Source organism: Phycodurus eques, chromosome 14 (assembly GCF_024500275.1).
Source record: "Phycodurus eques isolate BA_2022a chromosome 14, UOR_Pequ_1.1, whole genome shotgun sequence".
Lineage (NCBI taxonomy): Eukaryota > Metazoa > Chordata > Actinopteri > Syngnathiformes > Syngnathidae > Phycodurus > Phycodurus eques.
Window position 1 is genome coordinate 4,889,417 of NC_084538.1, and position 23,898 is coordinate 4,913,314.

The 23,898-nt window shown below is 40.8% G+C and overlaps 1 protein-coding gene across 5 annotated transcripts in view; it reads left to right on the plus strand.

Annotated features, from left to right (window-relative positions):
- Positions 1 to 23,898, plus strand: part of actn1 (actinin, alpha 1) — a 45,312-nt gene that overhangs the window by 11,836 nt on the left and 9,578 nt on the right. For 3 of the 5 annotated variants that reach the window (XM_061697044.1, XM_061697046.1, XM_061697047.1), the window contains exons 2-10: positions 9,655 to 9,769; positions 10,084 to 10,203; positions 14,590 to 14,676; positions 14,835 to 14,922; positions 16,637 to 16,715; positions 16,895 to 16,976; positions 19,064 to 19,149; positions 21,871 to 21,963; positions 23,420 to 23,650. In XM_061697044.1, coding sequence (XP_061553028.1) covers positions 9,655 to 9,769; positions 10,084 to 10,203; positions 14,590 to 14,676; positions 14,835 to 14,922; positions 16,637 to 16,715; positions 16,895 to 16,976; positions 19,064 to 19,149; positions 21,871 to 21,963; positions 23,420 to 23,650 — 981 coding nt within the window. Of the gene's footprint in view, positions 1 to 9,654; positions 9,770 to 10,083; positions 10,204 to 14,589; positions 14,677 to 14,834; positions 14,923 to 16,636; positions 16,716 to 16,894; positions 16,977 to 19,063; positions 19,150 to 20,076; positions 20,163 to 21,870; positions 21,964 to 23,419; positions 23,651 to 23,898 lie in introns of all 5 variants that reach the window. The other 2 variants (XM_061697045.1, XM_061697048.1) reach the window with 1 other exon arrangement.

Here is a 23,898-nt window from a genome sequence, read left to right on the forward strand (position 1 = left end):
GCTTCCATTCTCTTCCTCTTTCTGTCTCATTTCCTAAAAAAGAAACAAAAAAAGTGCAACTGAGTGAACGACCGAGTGAGTGGGCGTCGGCCGCTGTGGGAGGGAAAGTTATTTGCTGACATTTCGCCCGAGCGTGTCGAAATTGCCCCTGTAGCCTTATCGGGAATAGCGACGCGTCAGCTCTGTTTGCTGTCTGAGTAAACACATCACAGTTATGTCGCGTTCATGCTAGTAACTGTACAGGCAATGTTTTAAGTCACATTTAAAACTATGTATTAACACTCATAAACATGGAAGAAAAGTTAGCCACTTTACAGTATCATAAAACCATCCATCCATTTTATATACTGCTTGTCCTCATTTCGATCAGTGAGCCGGAGCCAATCCCAGCTGATTTTGGGCGAGAGGTGGGGTACACCCTGGACTGGTCAGCAGCCAGTTGTAGGGCACATACTGTATACAGCAGGCAAGCATTCACACTCACATTCACATGTAGGGACAATTTAGTCTTCAATACAGGAAGAACATGTAAACTCCACACATGAAAGGGACGGAACAGAGTTTCAAAACTCAGAACTGCACGTTTAGGTTTCGGAACTCTGTTGTAACATGAAGACGCCCTGGAATGATTTAAACACAGTGTCAAAACAACAAAGGCATTCAACCGGGGCAAAAAGTGGAAGGTTTTAGACTTCCCAAGTAAATCTCCAGGCTTAAACCCTACTGAGAATGCATTTTACCTGCTGAAGAGGAGCTTTAAAGGCAGTAACTCCATGAAACAATCCATCCTTCGATCCATTTTCTGGGGTTTGACTTGGTCCTCGGGCAAGCAAACATTTTGCTTTCAGCTAGATAATATTGCATGCCCCAATTTTGCCTCTGTGCTGTTTTTACAGAACACTGACCTAGAAGAAAGGCAGAAAAAAAAGTTCATTTTCTATCTCTGTCCTGTGTATTTTGACGCTTGCATGGCCCGAGGCCATTTGTTTTTATTTTCTAAGCCGGTATTGATCGTGTGGATTTCATTCAGCGGCAGCTATTATTGATCAGACTGGGCGATGGAGTGGTTCCCCCTGTGGGACTTTTTCTGCGCCAACTGTGCCAACTGTCTGTCTACACTCCTGTTTCCCCACCCGTGATTGTTTATTCCCAACTTCTCCCACTTTGTGATGGTAAAAGTATAGTATATATACTATATGTTGATCTTGTCCTAATTTACTCACAAATTGACTTACTCGCGTGAAATCTGGGACTGTTAAATTGAACACAAAGCTGTTTTTTATTTCTGTTGTATGAATAGCAACAGGTGGATACGCAGGTTAATTGTACCGTCTGCCATCTAGAGCAGTGGTTCTTAACCTGGGTTCGACCGAACCCCAGGGGTTCAACGGTGGACAAGACACACACAGTGTGTTCGTGCGTGTGTCCATAAAAGCAAGCCGTTCAAAACGCAACGCTGTGTAATGGTGGGCGTTTGGGGAATGCTTTCACTGTGGAAACAGCAATACTTAGACGTGAATAGAAAGCATACTAGATACGCCAGTGCGCTGTAGCAGTCCGGCTAAATGACGTGCCTTTGTAGTGGTCACGCTGGTGGGGGCAATGTTCCCATCAAGGGCAATGCATCTTTATTAAAAATAAATCATAAATTGCTCATTTCTTAACCGATTTTCATGAGCTTTATTTTTTTTGTCAACATCAATGCATGTACTATTAATACGCAACATTTGAAAAAAAGAGCCCAAAAAATTCCTCTTCCCTATGAACCCTTTTCAAGGATTGTAGCAATAACACAAAGAAAAAGAATGGACTTTGTTGTGAAAATGATATGACAGTGGCACTTGCCAAGGACAAAGGCAACAGGAAAATTCACATGAATTTATGGTAATATTTTATGGAATTGCATTATTTTGTGTTTTTTTTGTGTGGAGTTTTGTTGGTATTGTTCTTTGAACATAATGATTTTGTGTGTAACTGATCCGCATCATATGGTTAATTTTGTTCACAAATAAAATATATATCTGCAAAGGTTGATACATGGCAACTGGACTGTTTGTGTTTGTTGAACAAACAAACAAGAACAGTCCAGTCGCCATGATTCAACCTTTGCAGATTAGCCAAGGCATGGTTGACGGAGAATCTACACAGAAAATAAAATATACATTATAGCTCTTTTCAATTTGAAATAAAACATCTTTTTTTTCTAATTAGGAAGGGTTCTGTGAATGCGCGTATGGCACTTGCAGGGTTCCATACCTCCAACAAGGTTAAGAAGCACTGGAGAGCATTCAGTTGTTCTGCCTGTCACTACACGTCGTTGGCATTGACAGATGAACAAAGATACATTATGCCGTCACACCCCATATTACAAACCTAATGGCATTTCCCTGATTGCCTCATTGACAGTTGACTACATATGATGCAAAAAAATAGTTTTCCCTACAAACAAAACGTTGCATTATACGTAACCTACACAAGCGTTCACAGGACGCAGCGATGGGAAGTTCTCTGTATCGTGGCTTCAGTAATCATGAGTCAGCTTGCGCTCTCCACTATATGCCCGAGCAAGCATTTTTTTGTCTCCACTGCTGACCATCACCTGACTCAGCGACACGCCACTCCTCCACAAAGGAGGCTTTCAGCGCGCTTACTGTACTCACTGCACTACATTCGAGAATGCCAGGCTGTACTGTGATGAATGCAGGGTCCTCCTGTTACCTCAGACGATCAATGGCTGGATTTACACTGGACGTCCAAGTGCCCAATTCTGATTTTTATGTCTATACGCTAATTATCTATTTGAGTGCCGATTGCAAGTGACACCTATCAAGCGTCAACACCAGGCAGGGAAAACAGTGAACTACGCAATAATATATAAATAATACAAATATTAAACATCACGTTTAGTTGGGCTGACTTTTCCCACCATTGATTTAAGGGGAGTAGGGAGACTATGCGCTTTATACTGTATTCACAAATGATATTCTCCACTAAAACAAATATCAACATGGTGCCAACTCTGATAGATCTATAATAGATATAGATATGTTGCTCTAATTAGGAGGTCGTGTCTCTAGACTTTTGTTCAGATAGTGTACAGTATAGTACAGTACTCCCGCTCGCCTTTATAGAGGAAGAGAGGGGCAGGGGAGGTTCTGGCCAGCTACCAAAACGGGCTACCAAAGGGTCATCGTTCATCCCCTCTCTTGTCTCCTTCCTTTAATGCTCACCAGAGGACACACAAACACACACATGCACTGCCAGTGTGTGTGTGTGTGTGTGTGTGTGTGTGTGCGCTCGTGTGTCCTAGGCAACCAGGAGGAAGTGTGTTTCCCTCCGGCTCGTAAATGTGATGGAGTGCATCAGTCTCTCAGGTACAGCATCCATTGACGCAGACACTTTTCGTGCAAAAGTGCCAAATCAGCACAATCTTGCCATTAGGCTTATACATCTCCTTGGCTGCGGCTACCCGCAACGCGCATTTGTGTGTGAAGTGCAATTGTGTTGCATGGGCCAACACACTGACACAAGAAAGGCTGCTTTTGTGAGCAGTGCACTGATATTTACAGTCGCTTCACTCTAATGCATATTCATACGTGTGTGTTGTGTGACATGACAAATCAACGCGTGTTAAGGGCTAGCTCCTCATCGCTCGAGAAAACAAAACAAAAAGGCAGAAGCGCGGTATGGCAAGGTGGTTGCCACGGCAACCGCAAAAGCCTCGAGGGTGCGCGGCATCTGAAAATACGTATCTAAGCATCCATCCGACACCAACGAGGTTCTCAATGAGGCTCCAACACATCGACTGTAGCCTGTACACACATTACAATTTTTAACATCTACAGTGGGCTACACACACAGTGACAATCGGGTCGAACGCGAACACCACCGTCCCCAGGGTTGAGAGTCCAGTGCGCCATCCAGCAGACTAAGAGCCTGGACTGCTAACGTACCGTCTGCCGCTACTCTTAAGGCCAAGGAGGAGAGAAGTTTACCGTACTTTTGCGCAGCACGAGTTGGCATCTGTTACACATGCACAATGCACAGACTCAGTTTATTGAACTCGAATCCCAAGTGACCAACATAGCAGTAACAGTTGCCTCTTTAGCACGTCATCCCTGCGCACCCCTCTCAAGGCATGACATGGATTTATGCGCAATCCAACTCACACATTTGTAGTTTTTTAAGGACATTTGAGGGAAGATGCAATTCTTTAGTCCATAGTGATCCTCTGATTTCATCCATCAGAAAGATTGGAATTATTGGGCTTTGGCAGAGCTCTGCGCTTTGCTGAGTTCCATATTGGTTGTTTCTTTGATGCTTGCAGTCGTGGGTGGCGGGTCACAGCCACGCACTGTCTTTTTTTGTTTGTTTTTGTTTTGCATTGCCGTTCACGCGGAGTTGTTTCTTATCCAAGCCGACGGCATCCTGGTCCCATCTGACTCGTCCGCTCTGACCTCCGCTAGGCCTCCTTTTTCTTGGCTCCTTTTTTTCTCCCTCGCTGCAGCTGACCATGTGTCAAACTTGAGACTTCTTCGGCCGTTTGTTTGTGGGTCTCCCATTGAGCGCAATCTGCTTTTTACAGCCAAGACCTGAAGTTGACGTAGTTTTTATGCCGAACTGGAGATTTATTTGTCACCAGATGGAGCACTTGTGATGCGTGTATTTATAGAAGCTACATGTGGCTTGTGTTAGCCCGGAATACAAATGCGTGCACCACATCCGTGATGGGACCAAGATTTTGCTATTGGACCATTCTTTTAAAAAAAAAAAAAAAAAAAAAAAAAAAAATGGAAGTGCTTAACAAATGTATTAGACCAGTGTTCCCCAACTTCTATTGAACCAAGACATATTTTACATTATCCATCCATCCATTCTCTGAACCGCTTATCCTCACAAGGGTCGCGGGAGTGCTGGAGCCTAAACCCTGAAGTGGTTGCCAGCCAATCGCAGGGCGCATATAAACAAACAACCATTCGCATTCGCACTCACAGTCACACCTACGGGCAATTTTAGAGTCTTCAATTAACTCACCATGCATGTTTTTGGGATGTGGGAGGAAACCGGAGTGCCCGGAGAAAACCCACGCAGGCACGGGGAGAACATGCAAACTCCACACAGGCGGGGCCAGGAATTGAACCTCGGTCTTCAGAACTGTGAGGCAGACGCTCTCACCAGTCGCCCACCGTGCCATATTTTACATTATGTACAAAAGAATTACATCTCATGGCACACTACCAAATAAAAATGTTACAAAAAGTGGATAAATCTAGTGGAAGATCATTTAATTGCTCTGCTTGTGACTATACAATACGTCACTGGCATAAATAGATCAACATCCCACATTAGATGGCAAAAAGCAAAGCAAGCAAAACATCTTTTTATGGCGGCGACGTAGCCCGGTGGCTGAATGGTCAGCACGTTGGCTTCACAGTTTTGAGTTTTGGGGTTCGACTCTTAAGCTTTGGCCTTCCCCTGTGGAGTTCGCATGTACAACTAATGTACAAGCACATTAGTTTCACTGAAAACTCTTAAGTTGTCCTATGGTGTAAATGTGAGTTTCAATGCTCGTTTGGCTTTATTGTGCCCTGTGCTTGCTGTACCCCGCCGCCTCTTGCCCAAAAGTCAGCCTCTACCCAAGTGAAGATAAGCGCTAAAGAAAATGAATGTATTAATGAATGAAAAAAAAGAAAATGAATGAAAAATCACATTAAGCCAAATGTGCCTATGAAACACCAATGTTCTCCTTCTTTTCCACCCTCACAGCCTTTCTGATGACTTGCTAGGATGGTTTTTAACATAGTTTTTACGGTAATTTATTTGACTATTTCTGTCATTTTGTCGCAATACGAGAGGCGCACATTAAGGGGGAATCGAGCCACGCTGTTGAAAAGCATTTTCCTGTGCGTCACCCTCTGCCAGCAACATCTGACTTCCTTTCCTAGGCCTGTTCAACCGCTCCGACACTTCAACTGGCAGGAGTGCATGCAGCAGGAAATAATTTTTATTTTTATTTTTTACAGAGGATGATTAATGGAGGGAGGACTGCAGGAGGTTTGAAATGCGCTCACAGGTTTTGTTATTTAACGGAGCTACGCTTCCGACCTGAAAACGACGAAGTCGTACCTGGGTGGGTTACAGCAGGGGGAAAGTTGCTGTCTGGTGTCCATGACGCTGACTCATGTGGATGTCGAGCAGATGTTACGCCATGGTCTTGACCCCTCGAAACTTTCTGGCAGGCCTCGCAATTTGGGAGGTGGCGAACAGAGAGAAAGCACGCTCACGTATGAGCCAGCCAGATGTTGTTGTGTTTTCACTTTTCTTGCACTTACAACAAGTGAGGCGAAAGCTGTTTTGAGTTGTAATAACTTGTTGTTTTAAGAGGAGTGTGTTTTACAAAATTAATACCAACGAGATTCTTGGCACTGCAAGGACATACAAAAATAGAAAAAAAAATAAACAAATTATTACAATAAAATGACAAAATTATTGGAGAAAAAATATGAGAAGAAAATGACAAATATTTGCATATAGTACAAAAAATATGAAATCTAAAATATTGTCAAACAGTAGAGGTAACATACCCATTGCCAAAAACAACAGTAGCCAATAACGTTAGATGGAAACTGCAAAAGTATTCAACAAACATACACAAATATTCGAAAAAAATATTAATGTGTTAGACAAAAATATTTGAAAAAAGATAAGAAAAGATAAAAACATATTAGAAAAAAACCACCCAAAATATTAGAAAATACTACAAAATATTAGGAAGACATAAAAAAAATTGGAGAAATAAATGACTAAAATAGATTAAATGACATACAGTACATAATTAAAAAACAATGCATTAATAGAAGACAAATGCAAAGCCATGAAAACAATACAAAAATATTAGATAGAAATACCCAATAATTGGAGAAAAATACGCAAATATTAGAAATTAATACAAGACAAAACAATAAAAACATCCATCCATCCATTTTCAACACCGCTTATCCTGGTTAGGGTCACGGGGCGCTGGAGTCTATCCCAGCTGACTTCGGGCGAAAGGCGGACTACACCCTGAACTGGTCGCCAGTCAGTCGCAGGGCACATATAGACACGGGCAACCATACGCACCGTCACTGAGTGGGAACTGAACCCACGCTGCCCGCACCAAAGTCAGGCGAGTCTACCACTACACCATCAGTGACGTCAATACAAAAATATTGGATGATAATAAATTTCCTTTTGTGTTGATTTTTGAGTCACACAATTTGTCGGAGATCTCCACATTGAATTAATTGAAAGAGCTCCGTTGTGGTCGCGGCCCTGAACATGCAAGAGACTTAGGGCGTGTGCCCACCAACATAAATCTTTTCCAGTCGCCTCTATCCTTGGAGATGAAACACCATATAATCTTTCCTCTGTTCCTTTCGACATCCATTCCGTGTCGCTTCCTTTCAGCGGGCAATGCACGCCAGTAAAAAAGCCAAGCGGTCACGTAAACGTCAACCGACGATGAACGCCTTTTTAAGAGATGACGTTTGATGCGAGTGCCAGCAGCGTGCTCGCTACCATTTCCAGTGAACATATAAAATGCTGTGAAAATTTCATAACACTATCGTAGTGCAGTAATGCAAAAATAAATATTTCTTTTTCTTTTCTCTAATGGGAGTGGCTCAAGTCAAAACATTGCACAAACTAACAAGACCCAAAGCAATGATAGTCGACATATTACCAAAAAAAACAGAGTAATAACACACAAATCTTTCACAAAAACACAAACATATTAGAGAATTTATCAAATTGTCATACAAACATAGCAGAAAATAATAGAAAAACAAATTAAGAAAAATGTTAGAAAAAAAGTACAAAATACGAGACAAAAATACGTAAATAACAAATACAACACAGATTAAAAAGACACAAATATCACATGAAGAATTCATGAATATTAGGAAAAAGCTAAAATATTAGAAGGAAATTACAAAAACCTTTACTAGACAGCCATAAATATTAGCTAAAATTATTAGGAAATAGTACACAAATGTTCGCGAAAAATATTAGCTGAAAAAATACAAAATAATATCAACCGAAAATACAATTTAAAAAAATAAATAAAATAAAATAAAATAAACCTGCCATCACCTGGGCAACTACTGCTCCCAGAAACTCCTCACTGCTGTATTGACGATGATTACAATTTGAAAGAGTAATACTAACAATCTGAAATTTCGTCTCAATTTATCGGTAAACTGTTTCATCCATTTTTGGGTGGCTTTTGTCCAGGAACGGTCCGGGGAAGCACAAAGCCGGCTTTCATGGACTATCTGGGCCTGGCTGGGCTCCTGCGGGTCCTCCACCGCATCTCTGTTGGAAACACGGAAGCCTGATGTTTGTGCTCGATGTGTAATTAGCCCCAAGGATCATAGAGACGCATTCATGGCGGGCCGTTTGCTGGGCCTGCCTGAGCACTCGTGCCAGCTGCCGGCTGTTATTCTGTGTTTTTAGATGTTTTCCCTTCGAGTGCTATCAATGCCAGACAAATCCTTGGACTGCTACACCTACTCTATGTGTGTACAGTACATAACCACAGTGTGCAGTAGAATTACGACATTACTGTATGTATTTATAAAGTATTATAGAGTGCTGTTATTATCATTAAAATTATTATCATTTTGGGGGGGGGGGGGGGTGAAACAGATTAATCACATTTCCATTCATTTCACTGATGAAAGTTGATTTTAGAGTTACAGTTACAGTTTTGAGTTACAAGGATGGTGAAGGAATTAAACTCATATCTTAAGGCCTGCATCGACTGGATTGCAGATTTTTTTGGGGGGGGAAGGTACAGTATCAATCTGTCACAGAAATCCCTACTTCATTGCAGAAATCTGATGTTTATAGTGTTAGTGATTGTTTGATTGACTTTATGGCTTTTTACAGTATCCTTACTGTAATGCCCTCACATGTAGCAAAGGAGAAACAGTTGCCAATGTACTTTTTTTGAACAGTAACATAAACAATGAAATGAGCACACTCACTCAGAAGCTGCTGTCGGCCACAGCTCGCGCTCTGACACTCGGACCCAGACTTGCTGAAATATCTGTATCGTGCCAACCCACCAGACACTACAATACGTGGTGTATTTACGATACATTTTATGCTTGCAATGTTTTTTTTGTGTTACATTCATACATACAATATTCAATACTTTCACAATATGTTTAAGATGTGTGTTTAATAAGTTTAAAAGTGTATAAAGAGTGTGGGAGGGATAAAACAAAAAAAAATGTAAAAAATTGCTTTTTTTTAGTATGGTACCTCTTTAGTATGGCTTTTCATCTTTTCTGGGTGGGCCTGGAACAAATACCCAGCAATATTTGGGGGTTCTCTGTATACAATCAAATAAGAATAAGTATTGACTAATATATAATTAGATTAACTCTCTTCTTTTTAAGACAGGGCAACATCACCAGTTCGTCTTCTTTTTAGGAAATGAGACAATTGCAACAGCAAAATAATAATAATTTTTTATAATTTTCCTTTGAAACCCCTAACAATAATAAATTTGAAGAGTCTGGCAAATGTGTATTACTTACTAACAAAGTAACCTTTCTGAAAAATATGACTAGAATTATATCAGTTCCTTTTCCATTACTTTCGTAGACATTCACGGCGTGGTGCAACTCTCACTTGAGGAAAGCCGGCACACAGATTGAGAACATCGACGAGGACTTCCGGGACGGTCTGAAACTCATGCTCCTACTGGAGGTCATCTCAGGTAAGTGATTCCCATCGACTGACGAGCTTCGATGGTAGCTGTGTGTGTGTGTTTGATGCCCTGACGTAGAAGTACTCACACTGTAGCTTATTTCAGTCGGACTGGTAAAAGTTAAAAGTATTGATTCAAATCCTTTGCTCAAAGTTCACATGCTAGCAATTTACAAAATAGGATTTTATGTAATCTCTGTCCTTTTATCCTTTATAGAAAAATATTGTGTGTGTTTTTGCAAAATGAACAGTATGTAAGTAAGTACAGCAGTTGTACTTGGTTACTTCCCACCCTTGGTAACGTCTTTACTTTTCCTCATCCAGGCGAGCGTCTGGCCAAACCCGAACGAGGCAAGATGAAAGTACACAAGATCTCCAACGTGAACAAAGCGCTGGACTTCATCGCCGGCAAAGGAGTCAAGCTGGTGTCCATTGGCGCTGAGGGTTAGTGGTGTGGCGCCTCAGAGACTTTTTAAATCTGTTCGAATTTGCCGTGGTTGAGGGCTACTGCGCCGTTCATCGGGACAGCCTCGGCTTTCCTTGCTGTCCCACCAGCACTCAATCAGTGGTTCTCAAACGTTTACACAAAGTACCACCCGAAAAAATATTTAGCTCATTCAAGTACCAAGTACCATCATGACCACCATTAAAATACAGTGGGTAGTAAAAAGAGTGGTTTCCTAAAAATGACATTCACTATTATTGTAAGCCACTCTAACATTATGCAGTTTAAACATGAACACCTATAATGATTCAGTTAAAATGTATTGCATAGTTACATGAAAAATGACTTAAATACATTAAAAACAAACAGTTCATAACATCCATCCATCCATCCAGCCATTCTCTGAGCCGCTTATCCTCACAAGGGTCGGGGGCGTGCTGGAGCCTATCCCAGCTATCATCGGGCAGGAGGCGGGGTACACCCTGAACTGGTTGCCAGCCAATCGCAGGGCACATACAAACAAACAAACAACCGTTCGCACTCAGATTCACACCTACGGGTTTGTTAGAGTCTTCAATTAACCTACCATGCATGTTTTTGGGATGTGGGACGAAACCGGAGTGCCCGGAGAAAACCCACGCAGGCACGGGGAGCACATGCAAACTCCACACAGGCTGGTGATTGAACCCCGGTCCTCAGAACTGTGAGGCAGACGCTCTAACCAGTCGTCCACCGTGCCGCCGCAGTTCATAACAATTGAATGCAAACGTAATGAACTTAAAAGTTAAATACTACTGAACTGTGCTTAGGCAGCAATTCTTTGGCACACCACTTGAAGTAGATCATTTCCATTCTATAGCCATGCTTGTTGTAGACGATTTGACACTATTGTACCAGCACCCAAGCAAATTCAACAGAATTATACACTGTGTTGTTTTTTGTTGTTGGGTTGTTTTTTTTGTTTTTGGTTTTTGGGTTTATTTTGGACGTTTAGGATGTTTAACTGTCGATTTGAAATTAATTAATGTTGCTTAAAGTATTGAAATTACATTCAAACACAGTGGTACCTTGACTTACAAGTTTATCTGCAGTATATGAAAAATACCTGCGATTGGCTGGCGACCAGTTCAGGGTGAACCCCGCCTCTCGCTAGATACCTAGGATGGGCTCCAGCACTAGTGAGGATAAACAGTACGGAAAATGAATGAATGAATGAATATGAAAAATACAGAAAAAGTGAGACATCAGAATATACAGTGGTGCTTTGAGATCCGAGTTTAATTCGTTCCGTGACCACCCTCGTCTCTCAAATCGTCTTTCCCCATTGAAACGAATAGAAATGCCATTAATCTGTTCCAGCCTTTGCTCTCCAAAACATTTTGTTTGTGTTTTTATCGAGGAAAAGTAGCACTCTATAATATTGTACTGTATAAAAAACAGATTTTCTTTCATCATGATTTAATGCTGCAGTCCAATTCGTTGTGCTGCTCCTTCAGACGTGCCCGCCTCGGCCACTAGGAGTCGGTATAAAACTACAGTCATTGCAGACAGAAATGAAGAATAGTATTTCTTCTTGTACTACTGTTACTACTGTAAGTAACTCAGTAAGATGCTGTAATATGAGTCATTTGTCATAGAAGACAAATAATGTATGCCTATGAGTATTAGGTTATCTGTCTACATGTGTCCACCATTTCTTTAAACATCCGTTGCCTCTAAAACTGCAACTGTCAATGCTAACCGTTAGCATGTCAACAGCGATTTACGTTGTTTGTTAGCATTAAGCTAAGCAGACTTTCCTAAGGCAATGCTATGTGGTTGTTTCGAATGCACAATGTGGAATTCTTTTTTTTTTTTTTTTTTTTTAAACAGGTCGAACCCTCTTTGGCATTAAACAGGTCGAACCCTCTTTGTTTGATGAATTATTCACTATTTGCCAAAGTGCTGCTTATTGTGATGTGAGTTGAATTGAGTTCACTGCCACCAATACAATGCTCGTATCGTCAGAATGACGGCTCGCGTCTGTAAAAGCTCGTAAATCGGGTCCACCCATTCGTATCACAAAGCACCACTGCATTGGAAGAAAACCCATCTACAATACATCAAAAATGAGAGGAAACAAAGTGACTTGAGTTTGAGATGAACTACATAACTACTAAAATGTGTAATTCTCCCTCCTTTTATTGGCTACACTTCATTTCCTCCATCAAGCATCAGTCACTGTGTATTGCAGAGGACGAAAGCAGTAAATACCCCAAACCAATGTCAGTTTCCATTAGAGGTGATTTACAGGACTGATTGATTATGCTTGAAAGATATTTGGTAAAACAATTTGATCAGATTTGTTGCGGAGGCTCCAAGCCACACCAACATTCCAGGCGGATTATGCGCTTGGAATCCCTCGTCCATACATCCTGGTTGGGATTTTAGGGGGTGGGGTGTTGCCCTTTCAAACGGCCTTAACAGGATTGATCAGCGGAGTTCTATCTGAACAGTCGCGTCATGTGTCAACCCGAACCGCCGACCGCGACTGTTTTTAACCCTCGCCGTTTCGCGTCCATCTTGCAGTTTTTCCATCACGGTGGAAGCAGCTCCCCAGCCGCCTGATCCTGATCGGATTACAGCGATTTATTGAAGGCGGCCAACCTGTTGGAAGGGATTTTCCTTAAAGATAACACAACACAGACAGGCCACCAGATAGGACCGCTCCATTCACACAATACGTCGCCATCATCATCATCATCAATGACATGTACAGCCAAAAAAACTATGCATGTTGAAAATGAATTAAACACCAGTAGTCTTGACTAACAGTAGTGGAGTAATAGCTATACAGTGGTGCTTCGAGATACGACTTTAATTTGTTCCGTGACAACGCTCGTAACTCAAAACACTCATATTTCAAATCATCTTTCCCGTTGTAATAAATGGAAATCCCGTTTATCTGTTCCAGCCTCCCAAGAAATACAACATTTTGTAATATATTTTTAAAAGGGAAAAATGGAATCCTACAATGTTATCATAACATACAGTGATGACATAATTAAATAGAATGTAAAGAATCAAACAGTTTTTGTCACACATTTTACTTCACATCAATCTGCTGCTCCTTCTGGTTTGCCTACCTTGGCCAACTGGCAGCAGTGTATATATATGTACAACAGACATAAGGATATACATAGAGACTCATCATTCTTCAGTAAGCCACAATAATGTTAGTGATTTTTTGCTGAGGATAATGCATATATGCCTGTGATTATTGCTGCATTATCTGTCTACACGTGTTGCTTGACCGTTTGTTTTCAAATACCCATTGCTTAAAAGGGTTGTATCATCGTCACATAGATGCTATTCTTTAGCCCATCTATAGCGTTTGTTATTATGTGTAGGCGTGAAGCTAGCGGAGGCTACCGTATGTGGTAGTTTTAAATACACAGTGTATTTCTCTTTGTTTTATGTTTAGTTTGACAGTAAACTGGGAGTGGCAACTCACAGCTTGAAGCTTCTTTTTTTTTGGAGGAATTGTTCACTCATCCTATCTGCCCGAATGGTGCTTCTTTTGAAATGAGATGAATCACTGCCACCGTATGGCTCGTATCTCAAGTTCTTGCTTCCAAGTCAAAGCAAGAAATCGGCCAAACAATGGCTCATATCTCAAAAAACCCGTACGTCTGGTCACTCAAAATTGAAGGCACCACTGTACACGAACAGATAATATATACAGACCAATGCAAGAATAGTCAGCAACATTGTATGTAACACAAATAACAAAAACTACACACGTGAATGTGAATGGCTGATAAAGAGATGCGATACGGAAGTGAATGTAAGTTGCAGCGAGAATAGTCAGCAGCAAAACAAAAACTACTTGTATTAATAAATAGTCTAAACAGTTGAGAATGAATTAAACACTAGCAGAATTAACTATCAGCAGTGGAGTGACAACTATACATGATTAATAAATAGACTACAACGACCCATGAATGAATATACTATATATACACAAGTGAATGTGAACAGGAGCAAGAATAGTCAGCAGTGTTGTATACAAAACCAGGCAATAATAAATACTAATAATTGTGTATGTGAATGGCAAAACTGCTCATGAATACTAGATACTGCTGTATACAGCAAAGAATTATACGCTGCACACTTTTGTGATGTACAATATACGAACAGAATACTGTACAGATTCCAATGTGAACAAACAGCTAAACTAGTCAACAGCATTACTGTATCTGATTTTAAAAAAAATGTTTTATTAGCATTTTTTTCACCACTTGCACTTGAAAAAGATGTCTTCATCTTTTCATACGACTATCTTTTTATGGTATAATTATTGTCGTCAGATATTTCTTTTTAATCACACCTCTTTTTGTGTAAAGAAATCGTAGATGGCAATGCCAAGATGACATTGGGAATGATCTGGACCATCATCCTCCGCTTTGCCATCCAAGACATTTCCGTTGAAGGTAATTAGCGTGTGTGTGTGTGTGTGTGTGCGTGCGCATGCGCGTGGGGGCAATCCCACAGTGATTGATCACTCGACCTCTACAATTAGACTACAAGTAAACAGCATGTATGAGTGCAAAGTCATCCCTCCGTCTTCTTCCCTTCTCCCTGACCTCAGAGACGTCAGCCAAGGAGGGCCTCCTGCTATGGTGCCAGCGGAAGACGGCACCCTACAAGAATGTCAACATTCAGAACTTTCACATCAGGTCAGAACCCAAACGTTTCATCCTCTTTGCTTTAATTCATTGCGTGAGCATCCGGTATGGCATTTCCCCGGACTGGGGGGAGCTGGGGGGCTTTGCACAATTAAGAAGCTCCTAACTTGAAAAACCAATATGTTTGGGCACTTGTAACTCAAGGTAGTACTATATTTTGTTACCTTAATACCTTATTTAGCAAGCAAATACTAGTACAGATGAAAGGCACGGTAATTAAGATTTACTCAGTGTGCCTTCCAGGTTACTTTTTTGTTTTCTTTGGGCAGCGCTACCTGCTAGCCACCTTAAGGCTAAGGCCCCTAAGCTAACCAAACCAGCTCAACTAACTAAAAGCGCACACACACACACACACAACATCGAAAAGGCAGCATTTCATAATGTTTTGACAGTACGAGTGACTTCATCGTCTAATTATCTGTCTCGTGTGGTTCAAGTTTTTACAAAATATGCTTTTGGCTTGATTTGATGAGAAGTTGAACTTTAACTAACCCAGGATGAGATGGTTATGACATGACGCCACTAGACCAGCACTGTTACCATAATGCTATAGATGTGGAAAGAGACTATCAAGTAAAATAATATGTAGTCAGTAGAGTACAGTCCTGTACTGTATGTCTGTTTTTGCCAGACTGTTGAATCATTGATACATGTGGATGAAAGGCAAGAAGAAAAAAGGTGGAGTTGAGGGGTCCGATGTGGGGGGGGGGTCAGACGCTTTGATGTGGTCTCTCTGTGACACCTGAGATGTGAGGCAGACGAGTAAACAATAGCTTCTTTTTTTTATTATTCTTTGCATGTTGAAGCGCGGCCTTCATTGCTTCATTGCTCGTCCAAAGCAGTAAAAAGTCAAAGTAAAAATGATCAATGATTGTTTCATGTAATGTATACATCAAATGTAATACTTAAATATTTAATATTCACTTTTAAAACTCAACATTCATCCAGTTAAATGTAGGCTGTGGATAAAAGGAACTCAGATAAACAAATCAAGTCATGTGTGCATCATTTAAAATGCTCTACAATCAGAACTGACCCTGATAAATGCAGGCTCGTCCGCGTAGTCATTTGAATCCATCAAAAATCTAACCCTTGATAAAGCTATGCGGCGGTTTTGCATAGTCATTTGAATCAGTCCCAAAACAGCAACACCAACTATTAAGTCAAGAAGTTTCCAACTTAATTTGATTTAATTATGACAAAAAATCAGATACTTTACAAAGACGATGGTAGCATACTTACAAAATGAGTTACAAGATGAAAGCTGAGCAGCACCAAAGTTTCCTTTCAGGGCAACAACAAAAAAGGATGCTTAATGCAATTTGTCATTCTATGATCATATTCCAAAGTGTCCTTCAGTGTATACTTTCATCAACTTGTTAGATCTGATGGCATTTCCACATGTTCATCATCAGACACAAGTTGTTTGCAGTCATTTGGTATATTAAGCATCTTTTTTTTCCTGTGACACCTTTTCTTATTTTGTATTTGTTTATTTATTGGGGAAACACATTTTTTTGTTGAAAATATGTTTGAGGTGTCCCCAACACTACCCGAGTCAAAACTCAGTCACAGCGCCCCCTTGAAAAGTTGAGAAAATTGCTTGTTTTCCCACAAGACAACTTTCTGGCTTTCATGTTTGTTAAACATTTGGATTTCAAATGTTCGTTCTAACGTGCCGTTTTCTCCTTTCTCTGGTCTTCAGCTGGAAAGATGGTTTGGGCTTCTGTGCGCTCATTCATCGGCACCGTCCGGAGCTCATCGACTACGGGAAGCTACGCAAGGTTAGAGCACACGCGACACAACTAGAGTGTCACTCAGTAGAGAGCGGACCTCCGCCAAGGCTGAACTGTTAGTCACTGTAGACTACTTCCTGGTTCAAGGAGGACAGACGGCCAGTACGATTATGATTCTGGGGCAGGGGGAATAGGACGCTTCCAACGATGTGTTTTTCTGTCGTCAGGACGACCCCATGACCAACCTGAACACTGCCTTCGACGTGGCTGAGAAATACCTGGACATTCCTAAGATGTTGGACGCAGAAGGTGAAATAATCTCCCTCAATCAACGGTTACCCCTGAATGTTAACATATCTGAGCTCAGCCTTACAAGTAGCTTTAAACTGTCGTCTTGACTGACAATCATTTGAATCTCTATTTAGCTGCTAAATTATGAAAAAGTGCGAGATTGAAAAGTCATATTTCGGAATTCGCCATTTTCAAACAGACTACACGGAAATGTTGGGCCAAGTTGTCAAAGTGGTTTCGTTATTTGTGTTGATTAAACTAAAATATAATTATAAATTAAGATCATGCATTTTTCTCTAAGAGAATTATGATTGGGTAGAAAAGGAGGTTCCCTGAATTGCTCAGTCATTCACAACCAAAGATGGGGCGAGGTTCACCTCTTTGTGAACAAGTGCGTGAGAAAATAGTCGAACAGTTTAAGGACAATGTTCCTCAACGTACAATTGCTAGGAATTTATGGATTTCATCATCTACGGTCCATAATATCATCAAAAGGTTCAGAGAATCTGGAGAAATCACTGCATGTAAGCGGCAAGGCCGAAAACAAACATTGAATGCCCGTGACCTTCGATCCCTCAGGCGGCATTGCATCAAAAACCGACATCAATGTCTAAAGGATATCACCACATGGGCTCAGGAACACTTCAGAAAACCAATGTCAGTAAATACAGTTCGGCGCTACATCCGTAAGTGCAACTTGAAACTCTACTATGCAAAGCAAAAGAAAAAACACCCAGAAACGCCGCCGGCTTCTCTGGGCCCGAGCTCCTCTAAGAGGGACTGACGCAAAGAGGAAAAGTGTTCTGTGGTCCGACGAGTCCACATTTCAAATTGTTTTTGGAAATTGTGGACGTCGTGTCCTCTAGGCCAAAGGGGAAAATAACCATCCGGACTGTTATGGAGGCAAAGTTCAAATGCCAGCATCTATGATGGTATGGGGCTGTGTTAGTGCCAATGGCATGGGTAACTTACACATCTGTGAAGGCACCATTAATGCTGAAAGGTACATACAGGTTTTGGAGAAACATATGCTGCCATCCAAGCAGCGTCTTTTTCATGGATGCCCCTCCTTATTTCAGCAAGACAATGCCAAACCACATTCTGCACGTGTTACAACAGCGTGGCTTCGTTGTAAGAGTGAGGGTACTAGACTGGCCTGCCTGCAGTCCAGACCTGTCTCCCATTAAAAATGCAGCGCCGCATTATGAAGCATAAAAGATGACAACGAAGACCCCGGACTGTTGAACAGCTGAAGCTGTACATCGAGCAAGAATGGGAAAGAATTCCACCTATAAAGCTTCAACAATTCGTGTCCTCACTTCCCAAACGTTTATTGAATGTTGTTAAAAGAAAAGGTGATGTAAAACAGTTGTAAACATGACCCTGTCCCAGCTTTTTTGGAACGTGTTGCAGCCATAAAATTCCAAGTTAATGATTATTTGCTAAAAACAATAGCGTTTATCAGTTTGAACATTAAATATCGTGCCTTTGTAGTGTATTCAATTAAATATAGGTCGAACGTGATTTGCAAATCATTGTATTCTGTTTTTATTTGCTTAACACAACGTCCCAACTTAATTGTGTGTGTGTGTGTGTGTGTGTGTGTGTGTGTATATATATATATATATATATATATATATATATATACAAAATATAAAATGCATGATATATATTATGCATTTTGTGTCAAACAGCATTAAAATTATTATTTTTTATTAATTTAATTGCATTTCAAAATATGAAGGTAAAATAAAATTTTGCTGCACACAGTATTAAGAGTATCTATTATTCTAAATATATTATATATTTATTTCATTCCATTTAAATTCGGCTCATTTGCAAGACAAAACAAGCTCATTTCATTGAGGCTCAAAAAAGAGGGTGTAAAAAAAAATATATTTTAATGATTCAGAAACGTTTTTATATGTTTGTTTCTATGATTATGTAATGAATCAAATCCTTCCTTCCAAGCACATCTGCAGATGTGTGGCGATGATGCTGAGCTCGACTTCTTCAATGACGAGTCCCCCCCCCCCCCTCCCTCCACCACACCTCTCTCTACCCCCCGCCCCCTCCCTCCCCTGAATCCCTCCCTTCCCCGACAGATATTGTGGGCACTGCCCGTCCGGACGAGAAGGCCATCATGACCTACGTCTCTAGCTTCTACCACGCCTTCTCGGGCGCCCAGAAGGTACCCGTGGATGCAGCTCCTTCCTCCTCCTCCCCACCCTCCTCTCCCACAACCACCCGTCCTCACTTTGTCTTTTTACCCCTCAGGTGTTACCCTAACACTTTCTCTCTGCAGTGCACAAGCTTCCCTGAAGGGGTCACACCCTCTCTGCATGTTCTCAAAACGCATGAAGGGATCATAGGATTTTTCTCCGAATCTCTGGTCTGCCTCGCTGTTGCTGTTTCAGAGCCCAGGAGGCGCTGTGGCAAAAAGTTAAATACGTGACCATGCCGCTTGAGTTGAGCTAAATGCAGATCTTTAAAGGGGCACTTTTGTTCAATTTTGCCTGCAATTGTGGGTAAAAAAGGCTAAACTGGTGTCAAATGTTACATTTTAATGTTCTTTTACAAACACGGGGGCAGCCATCTTGCTGATGTGCAATGAATGGATGACATGTTGTGTGATCATACAATATTTTTGTGTACATATATAGTATTTCATCAACCCATAATGCTTTGCATGTGATCAAAATAGCCCCCCCCCCCCCATATCTTTAAAAGCCAGCATGGTTTCATTGTATTTCAATTGTTTTTATTTTTTTAATATCATGTGTTCTACTAATTAATTGATCAATCGTCACACATGGCTTCTCGTTTAGTCATCGCCAGTGTACTAGTTCGCATGGAACAGACTCTCCACAAGGTCATTGTTTTTTCACTGGCATTCAAATTAAAGCCAAACAAACGGTGCTAGAGGTTTGGATCAATTGTGCTGAGATTTTTCTGAAGACAAACAACAGCAGGCAGACTGGAGAACCTTGAGATTACGCCCGCTGCTGGCCCCTTTTTGTCTCGGCACACTTTTACTCTTTCTCTCCTCTCCTGTCTGTGCTTTTTCCTGCTGCTCCTCTGTTCCTGCGGCCTCCTCCTCCTCCTGTTCCTGCGGCAGATATCATTAGCACCTTGAGGCCAGACGAGAAGGCTGTCATGACTTATGTGTCGTGTTACTACCACGCCTTCTCGGGCAAGCAGAAGGTGAGCAGCTGAAACACTCCAAACACTCTTAAAGTCCCCATGGATAAAGCTATGCGGCCATCATCGTGGTTCATTTAAAATGCTGGAAAATCGAAACTATCATCAGATTATTGGATACAAATATGCAGCCATCACAGCCGGTTCATTTAAAACACTGGAAAATAAAAAATTAACACCAGATTATTGGACAGAGCTGTCCGGCTAATATTTGAATCTTTTAAAAAAAAAAATCAACAAAACCCAAAACCAACTGATAAATGCAGGCTCTAAAACCAGCTATGCAGCTATTCTATAAACCACTTAATAATCAAAACTTACTGTAGATAAATAGGTAAACCTATATGGTTGTCCGCACAGTCTTGCGACGGACCATGTAGTACACTAAAAAGTCCTCTAAAAATCCCTATACAGTTGCGCCTTGATATACGACTTTATTTTGTTTCATGACTACCCTCATAACTCAATACACTGGTATCTCATCTCATCTTTTCCCATTGAAATGAATGGAAATGCCATTAATCCGTTCCAGCCTTCCCCCCCCCCCAAAAAAAACAACAAAAATTGTTGTAAAGTATATAGATAGCAGACGTTCGCGACTGTCAGGATGTTTGTTAAACAAGCGTGCGTTTGCCTTCTAAGGAGTCATGGTGCCTTCTAAACTCGTGTAAATATTGATAAGTACAGAGCAGTACGGCGTTCCACTGCATGTCACTTTGACTTGAGTTCCGCTAGCATCTTTGTTTCTCCGGCCTCCTCCGTGACGCACTGTTGTCTTGGTGACTGCTACACTCCCGCCTTAATGCAGAGGACATGTTCAACAAGATGGCAGATGAACTCACGGCATAATAGCCATTTTCCAAAAAAGGGGGATGCATTTTATGTTTCAGCTACATAAGGATAATTGATTATGATCTCATTTCCTTCTTTTTCATCTTTGTTCCCTTTTCTAACTTTTTCTTTTTCATCTTGAAAAAGAAGAAAAGGAAACTAAATGAAAAAGTATACTTTTGAATATTATAATTTTTTAATTCATAATTTCGTATTTATTTATTTATTTTTTTACACTTGACAACTCTAAATTGCCCGTAGGTGTGAATGTGAGTGCATATGGTTGTTTGTTTATATGTGCCCTGCGATTGGCTGGCAACCAGTTCAGGGTGTACCCCGCCTCCCGCCCGATGATAGTTGGGATAGGCTCCACCACGGCCGCACCCCTAGTGAGGACAAGCGGCTCAGAAAATGGATGGATGGATGGACAATGTCATTCATCCCAATTTACACTCAGATATATCTTTTTGTTGTACACCACACAGAGAAGCATATAAATACTGTATACATTTGTATATGTATGTCATTCTAGCTTTCATTTATCTTTGTCACTACCCCACCAGGGGGGCCTTTTACCTGCCTTATAGGGACGCATGTGGCATCCATTTTGGCTCAAACAATCAAATCAATCAAACAGAGAAAGTGTCCTGTATTTCCATACAGCTCTTGTATTGGCTCTCATTGGCTTGGTCTGCCTAATGCAGCGGCCAATGGAATGACATCGTCCGCAAGCTTTTCTTCTATGTACTTTTGCTGCACTGTTTGCCTCGGCTGTTGGGAATTTCAAGGATGCAACCTTTTATTTGCCATTTTAAATAATAAAACAAAATCATAATTATGATGATGATTACGTTGATGACGATGGCATCTGGTGTCGCAGGCGGAGACGGCGGCCAACAGAATCTGCAAGGTGCTTGCTGTCAATCAAGAGAATGAGCAACTGATGACGGACTATGAGAAGCTGGCCAGTGATGTGAGCACACCCCCGTTTTCACCCTGGACGCTCCCCACACTTCTTTTGTTCCCTTCCATCTCTCCCTTTATCCCCCCCCCCCCAACTCCTACCTCACCCTGGGGTGTGTTTGTGCTCCACATAGGTGATAGTTGAAACAAGTATATTAGAAATTCTGGGCAGGTTTAGCTCTTTTTAAATATTCTCAATTGTTTTTTTTTCATGGTACATCATGAAAAAAAAAAGACTCCTGGGTAATTTATCATGGGCCTGATTGGAGCCTTTTCAGTTCGAGGAAGTAGCGGATTCAAGAACTTTAGGTGTAAATGTATATAATGTTTATAATGCTATTAAAGCTATGTTTAAAATACTGTCAGTAATGCACTTTGATTTAATATATCATTTTGATTTCATTAGTTTGGTTGAATATAGTTTGAATAGAATGTTACCTATTTTCGATTCGTACTATTTAATGTCATAAATATATTTCATGTGCGGTGGCTCCCACTATTCATGGGGGATAGGGACCGGGCCTGATCGCGAATATCAAAAATCCACCCAAAAAATTGACGCTCATTATAATTGCCATGAAAATATTTTTTGGGGAAAAAAAGCCAAATAAGCGGGGCGGTGATGAATAGGTGAATTTGCAAATGCTGAGCCATGAATATGTGGGGGTCCACTCAATGTGGGGGTCTACTGTATTTCAATTAAAATTAAATTCAATGTAATGTATTTTAAGTTATATTTTATTGAAAATAATTCATATTTATTACATATGCAATTTTTTTATTTCATTGTTTTATTTAAAAAAAAAATCATAATTTTATGTCTTAATTTAAAGGTGGGTAGCACAGTGACCCACGGGTTAGAGCATCTGCCTTACAGTTCAAAGGTCACACCCGTGACCCTAATAAGGATAAGCGGTGTAGAAAATAGATGAATTTAGCCAAAACAGTCATTTATGTCTTTAGCCTGTACCAAAAACAACAACTTTTTTTTTACCATTAAGTCATCTGTGTCTTTCTATTGAACCAATTTAAAATTTTACTATAGAATACGGGGGCAAAAAATATGCAACATCAGCAATACTTGCACATTTACCGTTTATTATGGTAACCAACGCTACCATTTTTTTTACAGGACAGTTTGATTGAATTCCAAATTGTACAATCTCAGGGGGTTAGACTTGAGTGGTTCCACCGTAGATTGAATGGAGATAATGAGGGTGTTTTTAAACTGTAGTTAAAGATGTTTAACTATGCAAAAAAAAAAAAAAAACAGCTATACTCTTTTAAATCCCACATGATTTGTTATCAGGGAGTAACTCTATTCTTATTTTTCCTTTATTTCACACACTCATCACATCCACTTGTCCCACTTCCTTTCTTTCCACCACCATCCTTCCTTTTACTTGCATGCGTCTCAACCCTTCTTTGTCCATATACACACACACACACACGCTCTTTTGCCACAGCTGCTGGAGTGGATCCGTCGCACCATCCCGTGGCTGGAGAACCGCGTGCCCGAGAACACCATGCAGGCCATGCAGCAGAAGCTGGAAGACTTCCGCGACTACCGCCGGCTGCACAAGCCGCCCAAAGTGCAGGAGAAGTGCCAGCTGGAGATCAACTTCAACACACTGCAGACCAAGCTGAGGCTCAGCAACCGGCCCGCCTTCATGCCCTCCGAGGGCCAGATGGTGTCGGTGGGTTAAGTTTCCGTCCAGATCCTTCGTTCACACCTCAAAGAACGAGAACAGTGGTTCTCAAACTTTTTAATATTTTTTTTTAAATAAGAAATACTGCTCTTCAATTAGCAGCATAGAGACCAATAAGAGAGTAATGTTATAGTAGGGCTAAGTGTTAATTAACACTGCTTTAATATAGAAAAATGTAAATTATGTAATGATTCAATTAAAATGTATTATTCATACTGCAAAAGTAAATGAAAAAA